We start from the raw sequence: 22,181 nt of genomic DNA on the forward strand, positions 1-22,181 counted from the left end.
CCCCCAACTAGCTGGGCCTACAGGCCCCCCCCCCCCCGCCCGGCTAGTTTTTTTTTTTTTTTTTTTATTTTTTAGTAGAGACGGGGTTTCACATTGTTAGCCAGGATGGTCTCGATCTCCTGACCTCGTGATCCGCCCGTCTCGGCCTCCCAAAGTGCTGGGATTACAGGCTTGAGCCACCGCGCCCGGCCTTTAGATGCCTATTTTCATACTTTCCTTCTATTCATACCTCCAATATTACTTCCCCCGTGAGGACCTTGCTTTCTATTCCACTGAGAAAACAGGAGCCAGAAGACAACTTCCACAAGCTCCCACCATGACACTACCACACTTACCTGCAACTTGGCCCACGTATTCTGTATGATTTCCTGCTGCTCTGAACCAGCAAAGGCCAGTATCTCCTGCTACATCCTATCACTTTTCCGCAACCCAAAGACATTTCTCCACTAAATCTCTCCTCTCTTTTCAATATCATCTATTTTCTTCTCTATCAGATCACTGTTGCCAGCATATAAATTCCCTCCAATTTCAACCACAAAAATCCTCTCAAGCCATACCCTCCCTCCATTTATCTGCTTGAGCAAAGTTTCTCTGAAGAGCTGTCTATACTCAACCAGGCACGGTGGCTCAGGCCTGTAATCCCAGCACTTTGGGAGGCTGAAGTGGGCAGATCACGAGATCAGGAGATTGAGACCATCCTGGCTAACACGGTGAAATCTCATCTCTACTAAAAATACAAAAAATTAGCCAAGCGTGGTAGTGGGCGCCTGTAGTCCCAGCTACTCGGGAGGCTGAGGCAGGAGAATGACGTGAACCCAGGAGGCAGAGCTTGCAGTGAGCTGAGATTGCACCACTGCACTCCAGTCTGGGCAACAGAGCTAGACTCCATCTCAAAAAAAAAAAAAAAAAAAGTTGTCTATACTCATTGCCATAGGTTCCTTTCCCTTAAATTTTCTACCCTGCAATCAGGCACTTCCCCTACCAATCTACCAAAACTATTTTGATAAGGTAATTCTACCTTGCTAAATCAGTCACTTCTAGTTCATATGTAACATGACCTGTCAGCAACATTTTTACTTTTTTATTAAAAACTGTTTTGTGCCGGGCACGGTGGCTCACACCTATAATCCCAGCACTTTGGGAGGCTGAGGCAAGCGGATCACCTCAGGTTAGGAGTTCAAGACCAGCATGGCCAACGTGGTGAAACCCTCTCTCTACCAAAAATACAAAAAATTAACCAAGCGTGGGGGCGCGCACCTGTAATCCCAGCTACTCAGGAGACTGAGGCAGCAGAATCGCTTGAACCCAGGAGGCAGAGGTTGCAGTAGCCAAGACCACGCCAGCCTGAGCAACAGGCAAGACTGCAGCCTGGGCAACAGGGCAAGACTCCATCTCAAAAAAAAAATTATTATTATTTTTTTTTTGTAGAGACAGGGTCTCACTACATTGTTCAGGATGGTCTCAAACTGCTGGCCTCAAGTGATCCTTCAACCTTAGCCTCCCAAAGTCCTGGCATTACAAGCGTGAGCTATCGCCCCCATCCAAGTCAGCAACACTTGACACAGTTCATTATTCCTTCCTGGAAATACTTTCTTTAGTGTCTTCTGGGATACCTCACTGCCTAGTTTTCCTGCTATTTCACTAGCTGTTCTTTCTCAGTCTCCTTTACTAGTTGCTTCCATCTTTCTCACCTCTAAACATTGGAGAGTACCAGAGTTTGGTCCCTGGACTGCTATTCTTCTTTATCTATCCTCTGATCTCACTTAGATTGACAGCTTTAAATACTTGGTGATATCCAAATGTATATCTTCAGTAGGACCCCTTTCCCTAACTCTAGAGCTGTATCTCCAGCTGCCTTCTCAGTATCTCACCTTTGAAAATCTAACAGGCATCTCAAATTTAACACGGCCAACTTAAAACTCCCCCTTTTCCTCCCCAAACCTGCTTTTCCCTAAAGAATCTCTTTATCAGTAAATGGCAATCTCATTCTTCCTATTTTTAGGCCAAAAGACATACCTAGAACCAGACACAGAATCATCCTTAAGTCCTTTCTTTCATACTTCACATCTAATTCATCAGAAAATTATGTCTGCTCTATCTTCAACCACTTCTCATCATGTCCATCACTATCTCCCTGGTCCAAGCCCCATTATTTCTCACTTGGATAATTCCAACAGCCTCCTAACTTCTCTGCTTCTGCCCTTGCCTCTACATAACCTATTCTCAAGAAGGTGGCCAAAGTGGCCTTTTTTTTTTTTTTTGAGACGGAGTCTCGCTCTGCCGCCCAGGTTGGAGTGCAGTGGCTCGATCTCGACTCACTGCAAGCTCCGCCTCATGGGTTCACGCCATTCTCCTGCCTCAGCCTCCCGAGGAGCTGGGACTACAGGCGTCCGTCACCACGCCCGGCTAATTTTTTTGTATTTTTAGTAGAGACGGGGTTTCACCGTCTTAGCCAGGATGGTCTCGATCTCCTGACCTTGTGATCCGCCCGCCTCGGCCTCCCAAAGTGCTGGGATTACAGGCGTGAGCCACTGCGCCCGGCCGAAAGTGGTCTTTTAAAACATTAATGAGTGTCACTCATCAGTTCAAGGCCTCCAATGACTTCTCATCAGAGTAAAAACCAAGGCCTTTGGAATAGCCTTTTAAAATGTGGTCCCATCATTAACTCATTCACCTCAACTCCTTTTCCTTCTTTGCTTATTCTATTTTAGCAACCTAACTTTATGGAGATACCAGAAATATTCCAGCTTTGGGATGCTTGCAACTGTCTGGAATACCTGTCACAGTATGGTGTATTCCTTCACCTCCTGCAGGCTGTTCTTCAACTCTCACTTTCTCAAATCATCCTGTTTAAAACTGTAGCCTCTCTAGCCTCCTCACACTTCAATCCTCTTTCCTTACTTTTCTCATAGTTATTATCAGCTGACATATCATTTTTTATTTTTTATTTTTCTTTTAGAGGAGCCTTGCATTGCTTCTAAGGTTGGAGTGCAGTGGTACAATCAAGGCTCAATGCACCCTCGACCTCCTGGGCTCAAGTGATCCTCCCAACTCAGCCTCCTGAGTAGCTGGAATTACAGGTGTGTGCCACCACACTCGGCTAATTTTTAAAATTTTCTGTAGAGACAAGGTCTCACTATGTTGCCCATGCTGGTCTCAAGTGATCCTTCTACTTCGGATTACCAAAGTGCTGGAATTAAAGGCGTGTAATCATGCTTGGCCTTTTTCCTTATTTACTGTCTGCCTCCCCAACCTTCTGAGGGCTGAAATTTGATTTTTTTGTTGTTCACTGCTGAATACTCAATGGCCAGAACAAGGGTTAGCACACATTAAATGCTCAATAAACATTTGCTAAGTGAATCCACACCATATTGATAAACCATTTAGATTTACTTTAAAATTAAAGATTCTTGAAAGGTCACTCAGAAGAAACTCCCCTTCTAAGTTTATCAAGCAGAAGAAAAGTAACTAAAGAGATGTTGTTTGGTAAAAGCAGATGATATTCCCAGATTTTCATCAGTTATATCTACTTCAAAGATGTTTCACATTATCTCCAAATCTTATTTCCCCTTCTTTTTAACATGACTCAAGTTACTCTAGCACTGAGGAGGAATAAGCAGTCAGGCAGATCCATAATATGAAATGCAGTCCTTTTGCTTATAATAGTGGTTTCAAATAGAACCAACCCAAGTTAGAAATAACTCAGGGAATAGCACAGAGCTACAGCTAAAACTGCTCAATTTCAATTCTCCAAGGACAAAACCACATGTCATTTTACAATCCAAACAACTAAGTGACTACTATGCTAGAGTCTCTTCACAGACGCTGAGAGCAAAGGAGTTGAGGAAAGCAAAGACCAAGACGATGAAACATGTTTATAGACTTTTAGAGAAAGAGTGGAAGTTATGTGTCACTAGTGAAAAGTGGCAAACGAGGAAAACAGGAGTCTGGGTACCTCCGGAAATGAAAGAAACGGCAGGCTACAGTAGAATCATCTTGCTCCTGTTCCTTAAACTTCCGGTACCGCTCCAGGCGGCACTCACGACACTTGTGCAGATGAGGTGCCACGTTGATGCATGACCCATCCTGTAGGAAGGGCTCTCCAGATTGCTTCAGCTTCTTCACTTTGCTTACATCTTTCAGCACTGACTGGCCAACTGTGGCAAGGGGAAGAGAAGAAAAGTTTGTCATGGGGTGTAAACAGGAACCAATAGCATGATTCTTTTGGGGACAGACATTTGTCCTGACCTGGGGTGCTACTTCTTTCCCTGCTTGGGCATGTACCCATTATGTCCATTCTTGAAGGGAAAGCAAGGAGCAAAGAAGCTTCCATTGGGAGCTAAGAACCGTGCAGAACTTGTGGGAAGTGCCACACTAAGGCGAAACAACTTTGCATATGGGTGTGAAAAACACAAGAAGGCAGAATATAGCCATCACCTGCCTCTAGTCTCTCACGATATGGCTATTCTGTTCATCAGGACCTCTTGAGCTCCCACAACATAGCAATTCCTATTGAAAACAGACGCTTTTACCACAAGACTTTGTTTTACATGCTTCTGGACCATAACCTCACACCACAGAAGTTAATGGATTTTGATAGAGCTGTTAAAATCCTTATGTAGGTTTCAGAGAGAAGCAAACTGAGGGGTGATTCTCTCTGCTTCATCACGTCTACAAATGTCTGCTATGTGGGAATGGATACCAGTTCCCAGTAACCCCTCTGAAGTAAAGAGGATGAGCCAAAGTGAAGTAAAAAGGGATGAGACAAATGCAAAGAAATAGTTCCTGACCAAAAATAACTGACCGCCAAGGAAGATCAAGAGTCCTCCTTTGGGGTATTATCATTATATGGGACAGATACCCCTCTTACAGTGCTGGTTTAGATGCAATCCTGCCCTGAACCAGGTCTGACGAGGGGCCTCTGCCAGGTCCTTTTGGCTCTGTAATTCTATGAGATTACAGAACTCTCCATCAAAGTGAGGGCCTCTGCTGCACAAGAACACAACAGGCATTTGAGCCCAGTGCCAGAGCAAAGCCCAAATACAGCCCCAGCAGGATCACCTTTCAGGGGGGCGGTCCGAGGCCGGCCCTTGGGGGCCTGCTTCCCTTTGCTTTTGCCCAGCAACAGCTCAGCACTGCGCTCCCCATTGGGGCCCAGCTTCCCCATCAGGTGCTCCGGAATCCCCTTCAGGCCTGTCTTAGCCTGCAGCTGTTCCTCCGAGTCACTCAAATCTGACAGGTCACTGTTGGTGCTGGAGTCCGAGTCCTGTCTGCAAGCCAAGCTTCGCTCATCCAGTGAGAACCTTTTCACAGCTTCAAAAGGAGCTTTGTTCTCCTGTGAAAAATCTGCCGGGGAGGACAGAAAGCCGCCTGAGTGCCTGCCAAAGACGTTACTAAAGGTTTTGAGGAGGGGATTGTCCTGCTGCCCAGGGCCCACAGTTGGCCTCTCCTCTGTGGGGCTGGAGGAGAGAGTTGGCATCTCAATGGGCTGAGTGAGGCTGCTGGTGGGCGAGCTGGAGCGGCCATTCCCCATGGCAGAGAGGCTTGGGCCCCCAGTGGTAAGAGCTGAGCCCAGAACACCAGATACTAGCTTGGAGGAGTCAGTTGTAATGAAGAGGGGTTTCTTCTTTGCTAAAGATGCCGAATCTGCAGAGGAGTGAGACTCGGGCCAGCTGGGTGCCACCTTGGAGGTGACAGTGGTAGCAGAAGAGGAGCTACCTGATGCCTGAGATGCAAAACTGCTGAAAGGGCTGTGTTCAACTTTCTCCACAAATGCCAGGAAAGGATTAGAAGGCTCTTCTCGCGACAATTTGGGGGGCTGTAAAAATAGATTTTCATGATTCTCTGGGGTACGGGTATTTAGGAGGCTCCGTGGGAAGGCTGGAGTGAGGGTGGGCATGGACTCTGCAGGCACCTTCCGGTCCACAGAGCTGCCAGCCTTAGAACCTGGCTTAGTGTCTGCTCCAAGAACGGATCTGCCTTTACACAGGCCTGAGCTCAGGCTCTCAAGGCTTTGTTTGAATGAGTCCCGACTAGAAGAATCATCTGCCAAACTCTCTGAAACAGTAGTGAAGTAGTTACTGGTAGGTAAAGTTTGGGACATGCATTGAAAAAACAAGTTTTTGGAGAGATCAGTGTCTTTCTGAGCCTCTTGTGCAGAGCTACAGCCAAAAGAGAAGCCCAAAGGTTTGTTCTCTGTGGCTAGAACACCATTAGACTGGCTCCTTCCACTTCCAAAAGTCAAAGGTTGCGATGAACTAGGGAGAGGTGCTCCAAATCCAGAAGAGGCCAGAAGAGAATTTCTTGAATTCTGAAAGGAAGATAGTCTGAATTAGTGATGCTGGCTTCTTACGACAATCTAATGATCTCTTTCTTGGACCTCACTATCACCATATCAACATTTCTTGGGGGTCAATCAACTTTTCTCTTTTACAATTCCATGGATCTGCTCTTATAACTGGAGTTCACCAGCAGTGGGAAGAAATCTGCAACAGACTACACTGAGGGTATCTTTAGCAAGGTGAACCAGAGATAGCAGGATGTCATTCATCCTGCCATTCCCTTGGTTGTTATCCAATTGGTTGTCACAGTGCTAGAAGGCCATGTAGGCTTTTTGGCATGTATTTGGAAGTGGAGAGCTCCTATAAGGAATTGGAGAAAAGGGTTCCTGAATAGACAGCAGCTTTTACAGTGACCCCTGTAATATTAATATATTTCAATGACCTTGGGAACTACTGTTAAAGTTTTGATTTATTTGGGCTACTGTAAAATTGCCCATTTTACAAAAAGTGGCTTTAATCCTAGGACAAGCCTACTGCACATTAAAGAAAAGTGTTCTCCTCATTAATCTTAAAGTCCACAACATGGACCCTTTTGGATTTCGGCATCTATTTATGGGTTCAAGTCAACCTACAAGTTGAATATCTACTTCAATTAATGTTAGACATACAGATGCTAAAATCAAAGAAAGCAAGCTATTTACCAAGACCTTTGTTATAATTAGAATCTAATAAGAAACCAAAGAGGATAAATGTATATACTGATTATATCCCAAAAAAAGCTTTCAGTGTAACTGAAGAATGAAATAATAAAACACTCTCCTTTCCTTCTTTTACCTTCAAAATGTTAACTTCTGCTTGTGAATGACTGTATAAAGAATGGGGCCTGGCGCGGTGGCTCATGCCTGTAATTCCAGCACTTTGGGAGGCCGACGTGGGTGGATCACGAGGTCTGGAGTTCGAGACCATCCTGGCCAACATGGTGAAACCCTGTCTCTACTAAAAACACAAAAAATGAGCCGAGCATGGTGGCACGTGGCTGTAGTCCCAGCTACTCGGGAGGCTGAGGCAGGAGAATTGCTTGAACCCAGGAGGCAGAGGCAGAGGCAGAGGTTGCAGTGAACCCAGATCGCGCCATTGCACTCCAGCCTGGCGACAGAGCAAGACTCCGTCTCCCCCAAAAAAAAAAAAAGGAAGAACTTTCCTATATATTAATGTACCCAGATATAGAAAAGAGGGGGACACACACACACACACACACACACACACACACACACACACACAGAGAGAGAGAGAGAGAGAGAGAGAGAGAGAGAAGAGACCCATAGGTAGGTATGAGCCCTTACTTAATATTTATTAATTTAATAAAACCCGGATCCTAGTACTTGACTTGCACACCATAGATTACTTTCAAGTAGTAGAGGATGATATACCTTAATATTCACTTTAAAACACTGGAAATAAAAATTATTCCATCACCACTTAATGGATATGGAGCTTTCCTTTTGGAGTGATGAAATTTCTGGATCGAGATAGTCTTCATAGTTTTGCAACACTGTAAATGTACTAAATGCCACAGAATTGCACATTTTAAAGTCATAAGTTTTACATTATGTATATTTTACTACAATTAAAAAAAAAGGATTCCCGATAAACAAAACAGCTATTCTCTTATAAAGATGGGACAGAGTTTTAATTAAACTATTCTTTAAATACACGAGAGGAGTTAACATTCAGGCTTTCCTTGGGGGGTAGCATAGAGACATAAGAATCAAGCAGGCCACCTAGGCTTGCCTCTGTCTGTGCTATAGAGACTACTTCAGGGTATCTCAGAGTTAAAAAATTAAAGCTCCTTTTTTCTTTATCTTCCTACTAACCAGTAAGCATTGACTTAAACTCCCTTCCCACAATAGAGAAAAAGAGAACAGACACAGCCCTGAGGTGCTACTGTTGCTTCACAGGCAGGATTTGGCCAGGAGCCTTGATACCTGCATGACTTCAAGGAATCAGCATGGGTAGCTCATGTTTCACTCCTAAAGTTACCCTTTAAAAATAAATACACACATGAATGAAAAATAATTTGGACGGTCTTTCATTTTCCTTCAAATGATTAAATTCCAAATCCTTTTCTTATAAAAGGTGATGAGAAACTCATCTCAACCCAGTTTTAGGGCAAGAAGTTTCCTGTTGGCTGTCTTTATTTTAGATCAGGCATTGTAATGAAAACATTAATTTCCACACATTTATTTATTTATTTATTTATTTATTTATTTATTTATTTATTGAGACGGAGTCTTGCTCTGTCACCCAGGCTGGAGTGGTGGCGCAATCTTGGCTCTCTGCAACCTCCGCCTCCCGGGTTCAAGTGATTCTCCTGCCTCAGCCTCCCGGGTAGCTAGGATTACAGACACATGCCACCAAGCCCAGCTTCTTTTTGTTTTTTTTTGTTTTTTTTTTTTTTGAGACAGAGTCTCACTCTGTTGCCGAGGCTGGAGTGCAATGGCGCAATCTCACTTGCAGAGCTCACTGCAAGCTCTGCCTCTCGGGTTCACGCCATTCTCCTGCCTCAGCCTCCCGAGTAGCTGGGACTACAAGCGCCCACGCCACCATGCCTGGCTAATGTTTTGTATTTTTAGTAGAGACAGGGTTTCACCGTGTTAGCCAGGATGGTCTTGATCTCCTGACCTAGTGATCCACCTGCTTTGGCCTCCCAAAATGCTGGGATTACAGGTATGAGCTGTACTGTGCCTGGCTCATTTCTATACTTTTAAATCATATCCTAGAAGAAGAACCAAACAGAAACATAGCAACATGACTATGTTTTATAGAAATTTTATAGTCACAAAAATTTCCCCAACCTGTTTAAAAGAAAATACTCTTTGAATATGAATTTTATATATTCAGCTTTGCTACACAATGGGTCTCTTTTATAGCATGTAAAACCTGGTCTATTTTGTAAGCCCTATTTACATTCACACTGCCTTTGACATGGAGCTTTTTTTTTTTTTTTTTTTTTTTGAGACGGAGTCTCGCTCTGTCGCCCAGGCTGGAGTGCAGTGGCCGGATCTCAGCTCACTGCAAGCTCCACCTCCGGGGTTTACGCCATTCTCCTGCCTCAGCCTCCCGAGTAGCTGGGACTACAGGCGCCCGCCACCTCGCCCGGCTAGTTTTTTTGTGTTTTTTTTAGTAGAGACGGGGTTTCACCGTGTTAGCCAGGATGGTCTCGATCTCCTGACCTCGTGATCCGCCCGTCTCGGCCTCCCAAAGTGCTGGGATTACAGGCTTGAGCCACCGCGCCCGGCCAAGACATGGAGCTTTTTTTAAAATAATTTAGACACTATGACGATTTACACTGGAAATCCATAAAAGATCCTCACCTGGTTATCTTAGGAATGCTGGTCAACTAACAGCACAAACCATCAACAGTGTGAAATTTGCATTTACAGGCCCTCTCCTCTTCTGTGTGGACATTTCATCTCCCTCCCTATCCCTGCACACTAGGGATTAACAATCTGTACTTGTTGGGGAGGGAAAGAAGTCATGTTTGTCATGTTTTGTCTGGCATTGTTATATCTGAAATGATTCCGTTTTAGGATGTGAGCTCCTTCAAACAGAGGTTTCAATTCTTTACATATAATATACAGTACTTAGCATACAGTATTCCTATATATAATTTTTAAAAATCATTAACCATCTCTGTATTTCGTATTCTAGCTTGAGTTAATAGCTGTTTGGGAAAAAAAAGATGACTAGCACCATAAATCATATTTTGGTGACCAAAATTAGTCAAAAAGACTATATTATAGTGATTTTGATATTTTGGATTAGGGAGACAACTTGATGTTAACTTACATTTAACAGAGGTTCCATTTTAGCAACAATATATGCATATCAGATAAAGAACAAAGGAAATCAGATACTGTTGTGATGAAATCCATCAAATTTTCCAGGTAAGGCTTAAAAAGATGAAGTTGGGGAGAAAAAAACCTTTCATGGCCATATCAAATGATGGAAATTAACTCAGCCTCAAGGGAAAACATCACAGAAAATGAATTGAAAACAGGGTAATGGTGGCTTGCACACATAGCCTTAATTATAGTATTCACTATTACCAATACTGTAATTCATTAACCTCACCTCTTATAGGCCTAGTAGAGGCTTGACCACTATATGAACTAAATAGATAACTGAACTTAAAACATTCCCCACCAGATCTACTTTAACATGTCTTTAAATTAGGTTTTATCGTCAGTTTTTGATTCACCCAATTGTTCCGGTGCCTTTTAAGAGCTGATACAGTTATTAAAATATACACATTTACCCAATGAGCAGTAAAGGCCTTCCATAGAGTACATTTTAAGCACATCTCAGAAATACTCCTTCCCTGGGGCGCTTGAATGTTTTTTAATGTTAGCAATAAAGGAGGGCGAAAGGGTAAACCCAAATCTTGCAAATCTGCCCCTGAAGTAACTCACCTCTCCCGAGGCCTGCGACCGGCTGCCTTTCTGTTTTTCTGGCACAGTCCCTGCTGCAAGGCCAGTGTCTGAGATCCTCACTGTGTTTGGGGTGGAGCTGGCGGTAGTGACCACAGCTGCGGAAGCCACTATGCCCTGGCCAACTTGTTCCAGTGTTTTTCCTGCCTCTTTGTTTTCGGCTCCACCCACCTCTGGGGCCAAAGGTGTCTGACCTGTGGCTGTAGAATACGGAGTGAAAGATGCAGGTGTGTCCCCACCTACAGGCTCATCCTGCACCACCAGAGTCCTGCCGTTTTCTTTGGTGTAAGTGGCAAAGCGAATGTTGCGGTTAATCTGGGGGACAAATGTAGACGGTGGCTGCTTGGCTCTCTGATCCAGCCCTGGCTCTCCACTGGCATTCCCTCCTTTCCAGGGCCCTCGGCTTGCCTCACCTCCATCGCTCCCATTACTGTCTACTTCACCCCTGTCTCCTTTTAATTTCTTTGATGCAGGGTCACACCCAGAGTCCGAAGCACTTTTCCTCCTCCGGCCATCTTTACCCTCTATGCTTTCTCTTTTCTTCTTTCCTTTGGAAGATTTTACTGCTTTTAACGTACCCCCCTACAAAACAAAATTCAAAAAAGATTACAAGGAAACCTTCATCCTGTGAATACCATATACCATTAGCTCTTTCCCATCTCTAGAAGCAGACAAAGCAGGCATAGACTGCCAAGTTCCAATGCCAGTTCTAAAACATCCCTTTCGTTAAAAGCTCTAATCTTTCTGTGACTCAATTTATATACACACATTCAAGACAATAGTTACCAGAGGTTAACTCACTTGGCAAACTTTCTCTTACCCCTTGATGAAATAACTCACTTTATTACATATTTATTTCCTTGCTTGAAAGAAAGTTGCATTTTAAGTACTGAAATAGGGAACCTTCTCTAAGGAGAAGTCACTAAACCAACATTTGTGAGTCTGTGACCAAAGGAAAAGTGAACCTGGGCTGGGCGCAGTGGCTCATGTCTATAATCCCAGCACTTTGGGAGGCCGAGGCGGGCAGATCACAATGTCAGAAGATTGACACCATCCTGGCCAACATGGTGAAACCCCATCTCTACTGAAATATAAAAAATTAGCCAGGTGTGGTGGCACATGCCTGTAGTCCCAGCAACTCGGGAGGCTGAGGCAAGGGAATCACTTGAACCCGGGAGGCGGACGTTGCAGTGAGCCGAGATGGCGCCGCTGCACTCCAGCCTGGTAACAGAGCGAGACTCTGTCTCAAAATAAATAAATAAATAAGTAAAATAAAATTAAAAAAAAGAAAACCTGAAAGAGACAGGTTTGGATTGCTCATGTAGACACTGTAAAAACTCAATCCCCAGATCTTATCTCAAAGCATTAGACAGAGGAAAGGGAAAAAAGCAGGCTACCACTGGCCAAACAGGCAAATCTCGTATTTCTTCTAGTAATTTCAGACTACCTCATGAAATCTTAATTGTGTCTTATTTAAGAGGCCAAAACAACCTAGGATGATACAGGATTAGAAGGGGCAATTCCCATCTCTGAATAAACTCTCTCCCTGAGAACGAAGGGAGTCAGGTATGGGAATGCAGCTAACATTCTCTAGAGCAATCTTTTGGGCACCAAAGTAACAGATGGAACAATTTTTAGATTGGCATTCCACCATGAAACAAGTATTCACTTTAGCATTATTTGGGTAACTTCCAGATGGTTTTATTCAGAAACTTGTGTGGGGGTGGTAATATGTGACACACAGTTATTTGGCCATTAATATTTACCAACTTAGTTAATGTACTCTTACGTCCTTCAATATTTATAAATTCTTTGCAGATCTATATCTTTATTGTAATCATTATCATAGCTGTTACAATGTAAACTCAAAATTTTAAAATTTCTTTTGCCAGTCCTAGTTTCTGTATTTTTCCTCTTTTGCTGTCTTCATTACCATCCTTTCTCCTTAAACTGTCTTCTATAAACCTCTTAAGGAGGCCTGGTGTGTTGGCTCATGCCTGTAATCCCAGCACTTTGAGAGGCTGAGGTGGGTAGATCCACCTGAGGGCAGGAGTTTGAGACCAGCGTGGCCAACATGGTGAAACCCCGTCTCTACTAAAAATACAAAATCAGCCAGGCATGGTGGTGCATGCCTGTAATCCCAGCTACTGGGGAGGCTGACGCAGGAGAATCACTTGAACCCGGAGGGGAAGGTTGCAGTGAGCCGAGATTGTGCCACTGCCCTCCAGTCGGGGCAACAAGAGGGAAACTCTTTCTCAAAAAAACAAAACAAAACAAAATAAAACAAAAAACTGTTAAGCACAGCTCAAGATTTTTGTTTCCCTATACTTTTGGTAATACTATCTAAGTTTCTAAGCCTTTCCTTTTTTTTTTTTTTTTTTCCCTGAGATGGAGTCTTGCTCTGTTGCCCAGGCTGGAGTGCAGTGGCATGATCTCAGCTCACTGCAAGCTCCACCTAACGCGGTCAAGTGATTGTCTTGCCTCAGCCTCCCCAGTAGTTGGGACTACAGGCGTGCGCCACCACACCCGGTTAATTAATTAATTTTTTTTTTTGAGACAGAGTTTCGCTCTTGTCATGCAGGCTGGATTGCCATGGTGTGATTTTAGCTCATGGCAACCTCTGCCTCCCGGGTTTGAGCGATTCTCCTGCCTCAGCCTCCTGAGTAGCTGGGACTACAGGTGCCTGCCACCACACCCAGCTAATTTTTTGTATTTTTAGTAGTGGTAGGGTTTCACTATGTTGGCCAGGTTGGTCTCGAACTCCTGACCTCAGGTAATCTACTCACCTCAGCCTCCCAAAGTGCTGGAATTACAAGTGTGAGCCACCATGCCTGCCCTAATTTTTGTATTTTTTAGTAGAGACGAGGTTTCACCATGTTGGCCAGGCTGGTCTCAAACTCCTGACCTCAGGTGATCTGCCCACCTCGGCCTCCCAAAGTGATGGGATTACAGGCGTGAGCTACCACACCCAGTCTCTAAACCTTTCATTCAAGAACTTTATCTGTTGGCTAAGTTTTGTTTTCTTTTGATTTTCTTTTTATTTGATTTTTTTTGAGATGCAGTTTTGCTCTTGTCACCCAGGCTGGAATGCAATAGCGCGATCTTGGATCACTGCAACCTCCGCCTCCTATGTTCAAGCGATTCTCTTGCCTCAGCCTCTCAAGTAGCTGGGATTACAGGTAGTACCACCACTACGCCCAGCTAATTTTTATATTTTTTAGTAGAGACAGGGTTTCATGATGTTGGCCAGGCTGTTCTCAAACTCTGACCTCAGGTGATCCACCTGCCTCGGCCTCTTTTGATTTTTAAAAGCTTTTAAATTATTTCTTCAATCTCTGTCACCACCCAGTTTTCACTGATGTAAATCACAATCAGTGAACTCTGTTCTTTCTTGTTCATTCACCCATACTTAAAGGAGATGAGGTGATCACGGATCTCTAAAGAAGGTTACTATAAAACTTGGCAGAACTATAAAAAATAATTGGACTTTGCTAGCAAAGAAAACAGTAATATCATGCTAATACCAAAAAAGGAAGAACCAACATCTGCTGCTAAAAACCAAAGATCGCTTGGTGTGGTGGTTCACACCTGTAAACCCAGAACTTTGGGGGGCCAAGGTGGGCAGATCATGAGGTCAGGAGTTTGAGACCAGCCTGGTCAATATGGTGAAACCCTGTCTCTACTAAAAATACAAAAATTAGGTGGGCATGGTGGTGCACGCCTGTAGTCCCAGCTATTCGGGAGGCTGAGACAGAAGAATCGCTTGAACCCGGGAGGCGGAGGTTGCAGTGAGCCGAGATAGCCCCACTGCACTCCAGCCTGGGCGACATAGCAACACCCTGTCTCAAAAACAAACAAACACACACAAACCAAACATCCCACCTATAAGTCATCCAGCCAACTTGCAGAGCCTGGCTCACAGAAACCTACCAGTCCCTAAACAACTTATATGTAAGTCCTACTTACAGTGAGCTACTCATATGTGAGTAAGCAGCCTATAACCTTGAGACCAGTACTCCCCAGTTATATTTGACCAGCTGAACAGTACCTGGCGTACAATATGTGCTTAATGAAGGAATGAAATAAGGAAAGGAACAAAAAAGGGGACCAATACATGATCAAAGTAGCAGGTGTTTTCGGCCATGCAAACACAGTCAGGAGACTTACCCTATTTGTGGTAATATTACATGTAGTAACGAGTTTTTAAATTTAACCCTGGCCAGGTATGGTGGCTCATGCCTGTCATCCCAGCACTTTGGGAGGCTTAGGTGGGAGTTTGAGACCAGACTGCGCAAGATAGCGAGACCCCGTCTCAAAAAAAAAATTTCTTTTTCTTTTCCTATTCTGATCTTGTTTTAGGAAGTCAAGAATGACTGGATAAAGATGAGGAAAGACTATATACTTAGCAGGAGTGGCAAAGACAGCAATATTACAGAGGTGCTAAGATACTGTGAGGAATATGTGGATAGCTGGTCAACTGAAAGAAATTCACACAGAATATCTTGATTGGTTCAGGCAGAGACTTTCTTTTTTTTTTTTTTTTTGAGACAGAGTCTTGCTCTATCACCCAGGCTGGAGTGCAATGGTGCGATCTTGGCTCATTTCAACCTCCAGCTAAGGTTCTAGCGATTCTCCCACCTCAGCCTCCCAAGGAGCTGGGATTACAGACACCCACCAACATGTCTGGCTAATTTTTTTTTTGTATTTTTTAGAGACAGAGTTTTACCATGTTGGCCAGGCTGGTCTTGAACTCCTGACCTCAAGTGATCCACCTGCCTTGGCCTCCCAAAGTGCTGGGATTACATGTGTGAACTACTGCGCCTGGCCCAGAGATCGTCAATGCATCTTTTTTTGGGCTGTATTAATTCTGAATAAACCAAGAGTTGGGGTGGCTCATAACAATTATGCAGTAACCAATTCACTGTGGGCCGAGCACTGAACTAGGTACCAGCTTGAATTGATTCTACTTGGGAATACAGAATTTCAGACTCCCTTGGAGCTCCCTGCCACCGAATGGGAAAAAAAAAAAAAAGTGGATGTAGTTTATCCTTCATTTCTTGTTACTTGGTAGATCACGAGTATTACTACTGCTTATTGCACTTTTAACTGACTACTATATCTTTCAAATATACCTGTCCTGACAGAATATAGGAAGAAACTAGCCTTGCATTTTAAAAGAACTAGGGAACATAGTCATGATTAAAAGGGTTCGCTCAAACTAGGTCTCTTTCTTGAGAACATCCCCCCTTAATTAGACAGACTGTGAAGACAGCAAAAAAATGTACAGTGGCTAAAGCTGAACAACTCAAAGGGCATCCATGGAAAACACATATATAAGGGATCTACATACAGCAAGATAATGCAAGCTCATGAGTCTGCTCAGGAACGCAGTCCATTACTATACCTCGTTTTGAGGCGTTGAATTATCCATCAGCATCACATGGATTAGTCTGGGATCTACCGACTTGATCTCACCACTCTACAGTAGGAGGGGAAAAAGATGTTTAATGCCTTGTCTACAAAGACATAATTATGTAATTTCCTAATCCATGTAATTATCTCTTTATTGTTTTGATTCACCTACTAGAATGAAAGCTCCATGAGAGCAGAGATCTCTACTGTCTCATTTACTGCTACAACAGGTTAGAACATGGTAAGCATTCAAATATTTGTTAAGCAAATGAATGAAAGAAGTGAATTCATGTCCAAGTGTGTCTTCTAGCGATGTTAATTTTGAATCCTCTATCTCTAAAACCATCCTATTCTGTATAGTATGAAACAAAAAACCTTCAGAATCAATAATCATTAAAAGAATCACTCTAGGGTTGGGTGTAGTGGTTCACGCCTATAATCTCAGCATTTTGGGAGGCCAAGGTGGGCGGATCACCTGAGGTCAGCAGTTCAAGACCAGCCTGGCCAACACGGTGAAACCCCGTTTCTACTAAAAATACAAAAAATTAGCCGGGTGTGGTGGCGTGACTGTAATCTCGGTGACTCGGGAGGCTGAGGCAGGAGATTCGCTTGAACCTGGGAGGCGGAGGTTGCAGTGAGCCGAGATCATGCCATTGTACTCCAGCTTGGGCAACAAGAGCAAAATTCTATCTCAAAAACAAACAAACAAAAAAAAACAACCATCACTCCAGGCCGGGCATAGTAGATCATGCCTGTAACCCCAGCACTTTGGAAGGCTGAGGCAGGATGACCAGGAGTTCGAGACCAGCCTGGGGAACACAGTGAGACTCTGTTTAAAAAAGAAAAAAGAATCATTTTACCTAATATTAGAGAATAAAAACCCCGTAGGGGGGCAATTTGATAGAAAATGTCAAATTTATTGTGCATATTCTTTGATCTAGTAATTATACATACAAATTTATTCCAATAAATAATGTAAAAAGATGTTCAAGGATGTTCACTGTGATATTACATGTATTAGTGAAAATACTGGCAATGATTTAAATGTCTATCAATTTTAGATTAGTCATGATATATCCATGTAGTGGAAAAGAATGCATCTATTTTAAAGGATGAGACAGATCTTTACATTTACATACAAAAATGCTCATTATAGGCCGGGCGCAGTGGCGTGGCTCATCTGTAATCCCAGCAGCTTTGGGAGGCGCGAGACGGGCGGATCACGAGGTCAGGAGATCGAGACCGGCACCTGGCAACGTGGCTGCAGAACCTGTCCTCTACTAAAAAAACAAAAAACTAGCCGGGCGATGACTAGGGGGGCCCCGGGCCCGGGGGCCTGTAGTCCCAGCTTAACAAGGGAGGCCCTGAGCGGCAGGAGAATGGGCATAAACCATGGGAGGCAGAGCTTGCAGGAGCCTGAGATCGCGCCCCCACTGCGCACTTCCAGCCTGGGCAACAAGAGCGAGACTCGAGTCCATCAAAAAAAAACAAAACACATCATTATATACAACTAAGTAAAAAAGGTAAATTATATAACTATGTGTACTATATGATCCTATTTGTTACTAAAGTGTGACATATATAGACAGCATATAAATTATATATCATATAAATTATATATCATATAACTCATATATATCATATAAATAAATATATAAATATTCTGGCCGGGTGCATTGGTTCATATCTGTAATCCCAACACTTTGGGAGGCTGAGGTGGGTGGATCACTTGAGCTCAGGAGTTTGAGACCAGCCAGGCAACATAGCAAGACTCCTTCTCTACAAAAAATAGAAAAATTAGCTAGGTGTGGTGGCACACGCCTGTAGTGCCAGCTACTCCAGAGGGTGAGGTGGGAGAATTGCTTGAGCCGGAGAGGCAGAGGCTGCAGTGAGCCATGATCGCACCACTGCACTCCAACTACTAACCATTATGAATATAATACTTCTATCATACATTTATATATTGTTTTATAGATTTCAAAGCACTTTCAGATACTTTAATCTCAGGACCCAAAACAGTATTGTAGGGTCAGTGGGGGTTTACATATTTACCTCTAGTTTATAGATGAGAACAGTGAAGTTAAGAAAGTTCAATAGCCTTTCTAGGGGTTACACAACTATTAAGTGAGAGTCAGGGATGGGACCCAAGTCATCTTACACATAATGAAGTGCTCACCTATCTAAACCATCCTTTTTAAGGGGATGGACGGACCTTAGACAGAATAACGCAGAGTCTCACCTCAGTTACAGACACCTCCATAAGACGAGTGATGGAGTCTTGATGGCTCACAACACCATAGAGCCACCCTTCTTCCCCCTCTGGCTGATATACCTTGACCCTGTGACCTTGAACACTGTAGGGACCTAAAAGGGAGATCAGTCAGTATTGAATATTTTTGGCTAAGCTATATGTCATAATTGTTTCTAAAAGTCAAAGGAAAATTAGGTAATGTAAATATTTGGCACTTTTGGTCCCCTTTCATAGAATTGAACAAATGAGCAATTCCAGATTTACCATACTCAGCAATTTAAAAACAAAACCTGAATGGTTTCTTCCAGTGGTCTTTGTAAATTTTCATTCTTAAAACAACATGCTTTTAACGTGAATGAGTCTGTGGACATATTATACTTTGCACTCTAAGTTATTTGTTGGTGTTAAGTTTTTAGTTCTTGAGAAACTTGTAGATTGTAAGTTAAAAAAGCAAAGATTTTCTAATTCATTGCTATATCCCCAATGCCTTAACACTGTCTAGTAGTACATGGTAATATTTAAGAAATTTAAAAAAACTAAAACTCAATTCACAATAAAACTGTATATTATGAAATGCAGAATGAACCAGAAATACTGGTCTGAATGAGATCCTGTTTTTGCTCTAAGAGCATCTTTAAGGGGATGGATGGACCTTAGACAGAATAACAGAGTCTCACCTCTGTTACAGACACCTCCGTAAGACGAGTGATGGAGAGAGAATGAGATCTCTATTCTAGAGATCCAGCTAACTGGAGATACTCTTTATTTTTATTGTTTTTTAATAAATAATAATTATTATCCTCATGTGGCATCTGACTCTGCCCACAAAAAGAAGATAAGTACAAATGTTTAAGGTTGCGTGGTATCCCATACTATCACTCAACAGTGATCATTCACCTGAATCAGAGTTCAGGGACAGAAGACTATCTGTTCTTACCTCTGCTGAATATCTCCTGTAGCTTTTGGTCACTGATCAAAGCATTAACTGTTTCTCTCAGTGCAGCATGTTCCAAAAGAATCTGGTTTTGGCTATCTGTTCCCATCTGATAAAGATAAAAGAAGAAAACAACTGAATGTTAAAATGAATAGCAAATATCTAATCAGCTGAGAAAAATCATATCCTAAGGAGCCACATATCAACATTTGCCAAACAGTATCTACAGAACCTTAGTCTCAGGCTAGGCGTGGTGATCATGCCTGTAATCTCAGTACTTTTGGAGGCCAAGGCAGGAGGATCGCTTGAACCCAGGAGTCTGAGGCTGCAGTGAGCTATGGCTGTGCCATTGCATTCCAGCCTAGATGGCAGAATAAGACCCTGTCTCTTGAACAACAAAAAAAAGAGAAGAACTCTAGTCTCATGAAATGTTTTGCAAAAATTAAGAATGCTACGATCAATTAGGATTAGGAAATATTATATATCTTTCTACATACAATAGCCTATTAAAGGCTCTGAGAAGTCATACAGGAAAGAAACTTCTTTAGGCCAGTGTTTCTCATACTTATTTGACCACAAAACATTTTATTTCTTGTATATCTTTTTGCTTATTTCAGTATTTATCCAAAATTTACTAAGTGCTATCTCATAAAGTACTAAGATTATAAATATAAATAAAGTAAGGTTGCTGAGACGGAATGAGGCCTAATGAGCGGGGAAGACATATTAACAAAGAAATCATCATTAACATCTCACAGAAGACAGTTTAGGAAATAATTGCTCTTGTCTGTCTTAGTAAGACAGTAAAACTCTTAGTCTCCTAATTTTCTTCCTGCAGACAGCAACCCTTTCAAGTGAGAAATAAATGTATTTTCCTAAATTCTGAAACTATAACTCAGACACTGGTTTGTTTTAATTATTAACTAGTCCCTTTTCTTTGTAACTATGATCCTTCATGCTGCTTGGAACCAGTACAAACTCCTGGATGTCAATAATGAATAGGCCCCCTTGGACTCAAGTTACAGAAACAGCCACCTCAGAGAAGCCACCTCTTCCTCTTTTTTTTTTTTTTTTTTTGAGACAGTCTTGCCCAGTTGCCCAGTCGCCCAGGCTGGAGTGCAATGGCACTATCTTGGCTTCCTGCAAGCTCTGCCTCCCGGGTTCACGCCATTCTCCTGCCTCAGCCTCCCAAGTAGCTGGGACTACAGGCGCCCACCACCACGCCTGGCTAATTTTTTTGTATTTTTAGTAGAGATGGGGTTTCACTGTGTTAGCCAATATGGTCTCGATCTCCTGACCTCGTGATCCGCCTGTCTGGGCCTCCCAAAGTGCTGGGATTACAGGTGTGAGCCACCGCACCCGGCCGAAACCACCTCTTCTGAAGAGACTCAGAATTGTGGTCTTAAGTCTTGGGTGGTTTTAGGGTAGGGCAGAGCCGTGTAGAAGAAGAAAGAAGCCTCAGCCACCAGAAGTACTTTTCAAGGGAGCAGAAAAACTTTAAAATGCACAGGGAGATTGGGTACGGTGGCTCACGCCTGTAATCCCAGCACTTTGGGAGGGCAAGGTGGGTGGATCACTTGAGGCCAGGAGTTTGAGATCAGCCTGGGCAACATAGCAAAACCCTGTCTCTACTAAGACTACAAAAATTAGCCAGGTGTAATAGCATGTGCCTTTGATCCCAAGCTAGTTGGAAGGATGAGGCACAAGAATCACTTGAAACCGGGAGGCGGAGGTTGCAGTAAGATGAGATCAAGCCACTGCACTCTAGCCTAGGTGACTGTCTCAAAAATAAATAAATAAAATAAATAAATAAAAATTTTAAAATACCAGGCGCGGTGGCTCACGCCTGTAATCCCAGCACTTTGGGAAGGTAAAGGCAGGTGGATCACCTGAAGTCAGGAGTTCGAGACCAGCCTGACCAACATGGTGAAACCCTATCTCTACTAATAATACAAAAATTATCTGGGTTTGGTGGCACATGCCTGTAATCCCAGCTACTTGGGAGGCTGAGGCAGGATAATTGCTTGAATCCAGGAGGCAGAGGTTTCAGCGAGCCAAGATCACGCCATCGCACTCCAGCCTGGGCAATAAGAGCAAAACTCTCTGTCTCAAAAAAATAAGTAAATAAATAAATAAAGGCACAGCATATTTATTGGAGGAAGTAATATAAGAAACGCTAATATGTTCCCACCTAGCAAAAGGGGAAACACCTACATTTATATCAACAAAGAAATTAGCAATGAGAAAAAAATAGGCTCAAGGCTAGAGCAAGTGTTAAATACCTGAAACAGATGCAGCCCATTGGCATCTGACAGGAACCGAAGCTCTCGATCCAGAAGATATTCCACTGGAACCACAGAACCCAAACCCAGTTTATCTACAAGGGGAGTAAAAGTCTGTGAAGTACAATGACAAGAAATTGATTAGAACTTGGGAATAAAAAAAAAAATAGCAATTCAAACAAATCTCTAACTTCAAAGAAAGAATTATTATATCTTTCATCCCAGTAAATACAGATAAGCTAAAGCATAAGTCCTTGGAAACATTCCCAACCTGGCATCTACCCCTCAAATAGTCATGGGAAGCTAACTAATGCAGAAAGTCAGCTCAGTACTCTTATTGGCTAAAAAGGACAAGAGGAATCAGAAATTACTCCTAATTCTGCCTAGGGACAGGGCTAATCTTGTCAGGTTTCAAGGGAGCTAAATTACAGTAAATTCCCAGAATAAAGAGTTATACTGTTATCATCGCTAGAACTCTTGAAATCTTTGTGAAATTTATAAAATAATTAACAGCATAAATATGCATGGTTA

The 22,181-nt window shown here is 42.9% G+C and overlaps 1 protein-coding gene across 1 annotated transcript in view; it reads right to left on the reverse strand.

The window, feature by feature from the left end:
* The window catches only part of KDM3B (lysine demethylase 3B), an 87,214-nt gene that overhangs the window by 41,347 nt on the left and 23,686 nt on the right, over positions 1 to 22,181 (reverse strand). The window contains 7 exon segments of the mRNA XM_017891311.1: positions 3,956 to 4,157; positions 5,062 to 6,310; positions 10,754 to 11,353; positions 16,176 to 16,250; positions 18,423 to 18,547; positions 19,372 to 19,477; positions 21,651 to 21,764. Coding sequence (XP_017746800.1) covers positions 3,956 to 4,157; positions 5,062 to 6,310; positions 10,754 to 11,353; positions 16,176 to 16,250; positions 18,423 to 18,547; positions 19,372 to 19,477; positions 21,651 to 21,764 — 2,471 coding nt within the window.

This window comes from Rhinopithecus bieti, unplaced genomic scaffold (genome assembly GCF_001698545.2).
Source record: "Rhinopithecus bieti isolate Rb0 unplaced genomic scaffold, ASM169854v2 scaffold_20170, whole genome shotgun sequence".
Lineage (NCBI taxonomy): Eukaryota > Metazoa > Chordata > Mammalia > Primates > Cercopithecidae > Rhinopithecus > Rhinopithecus bieti.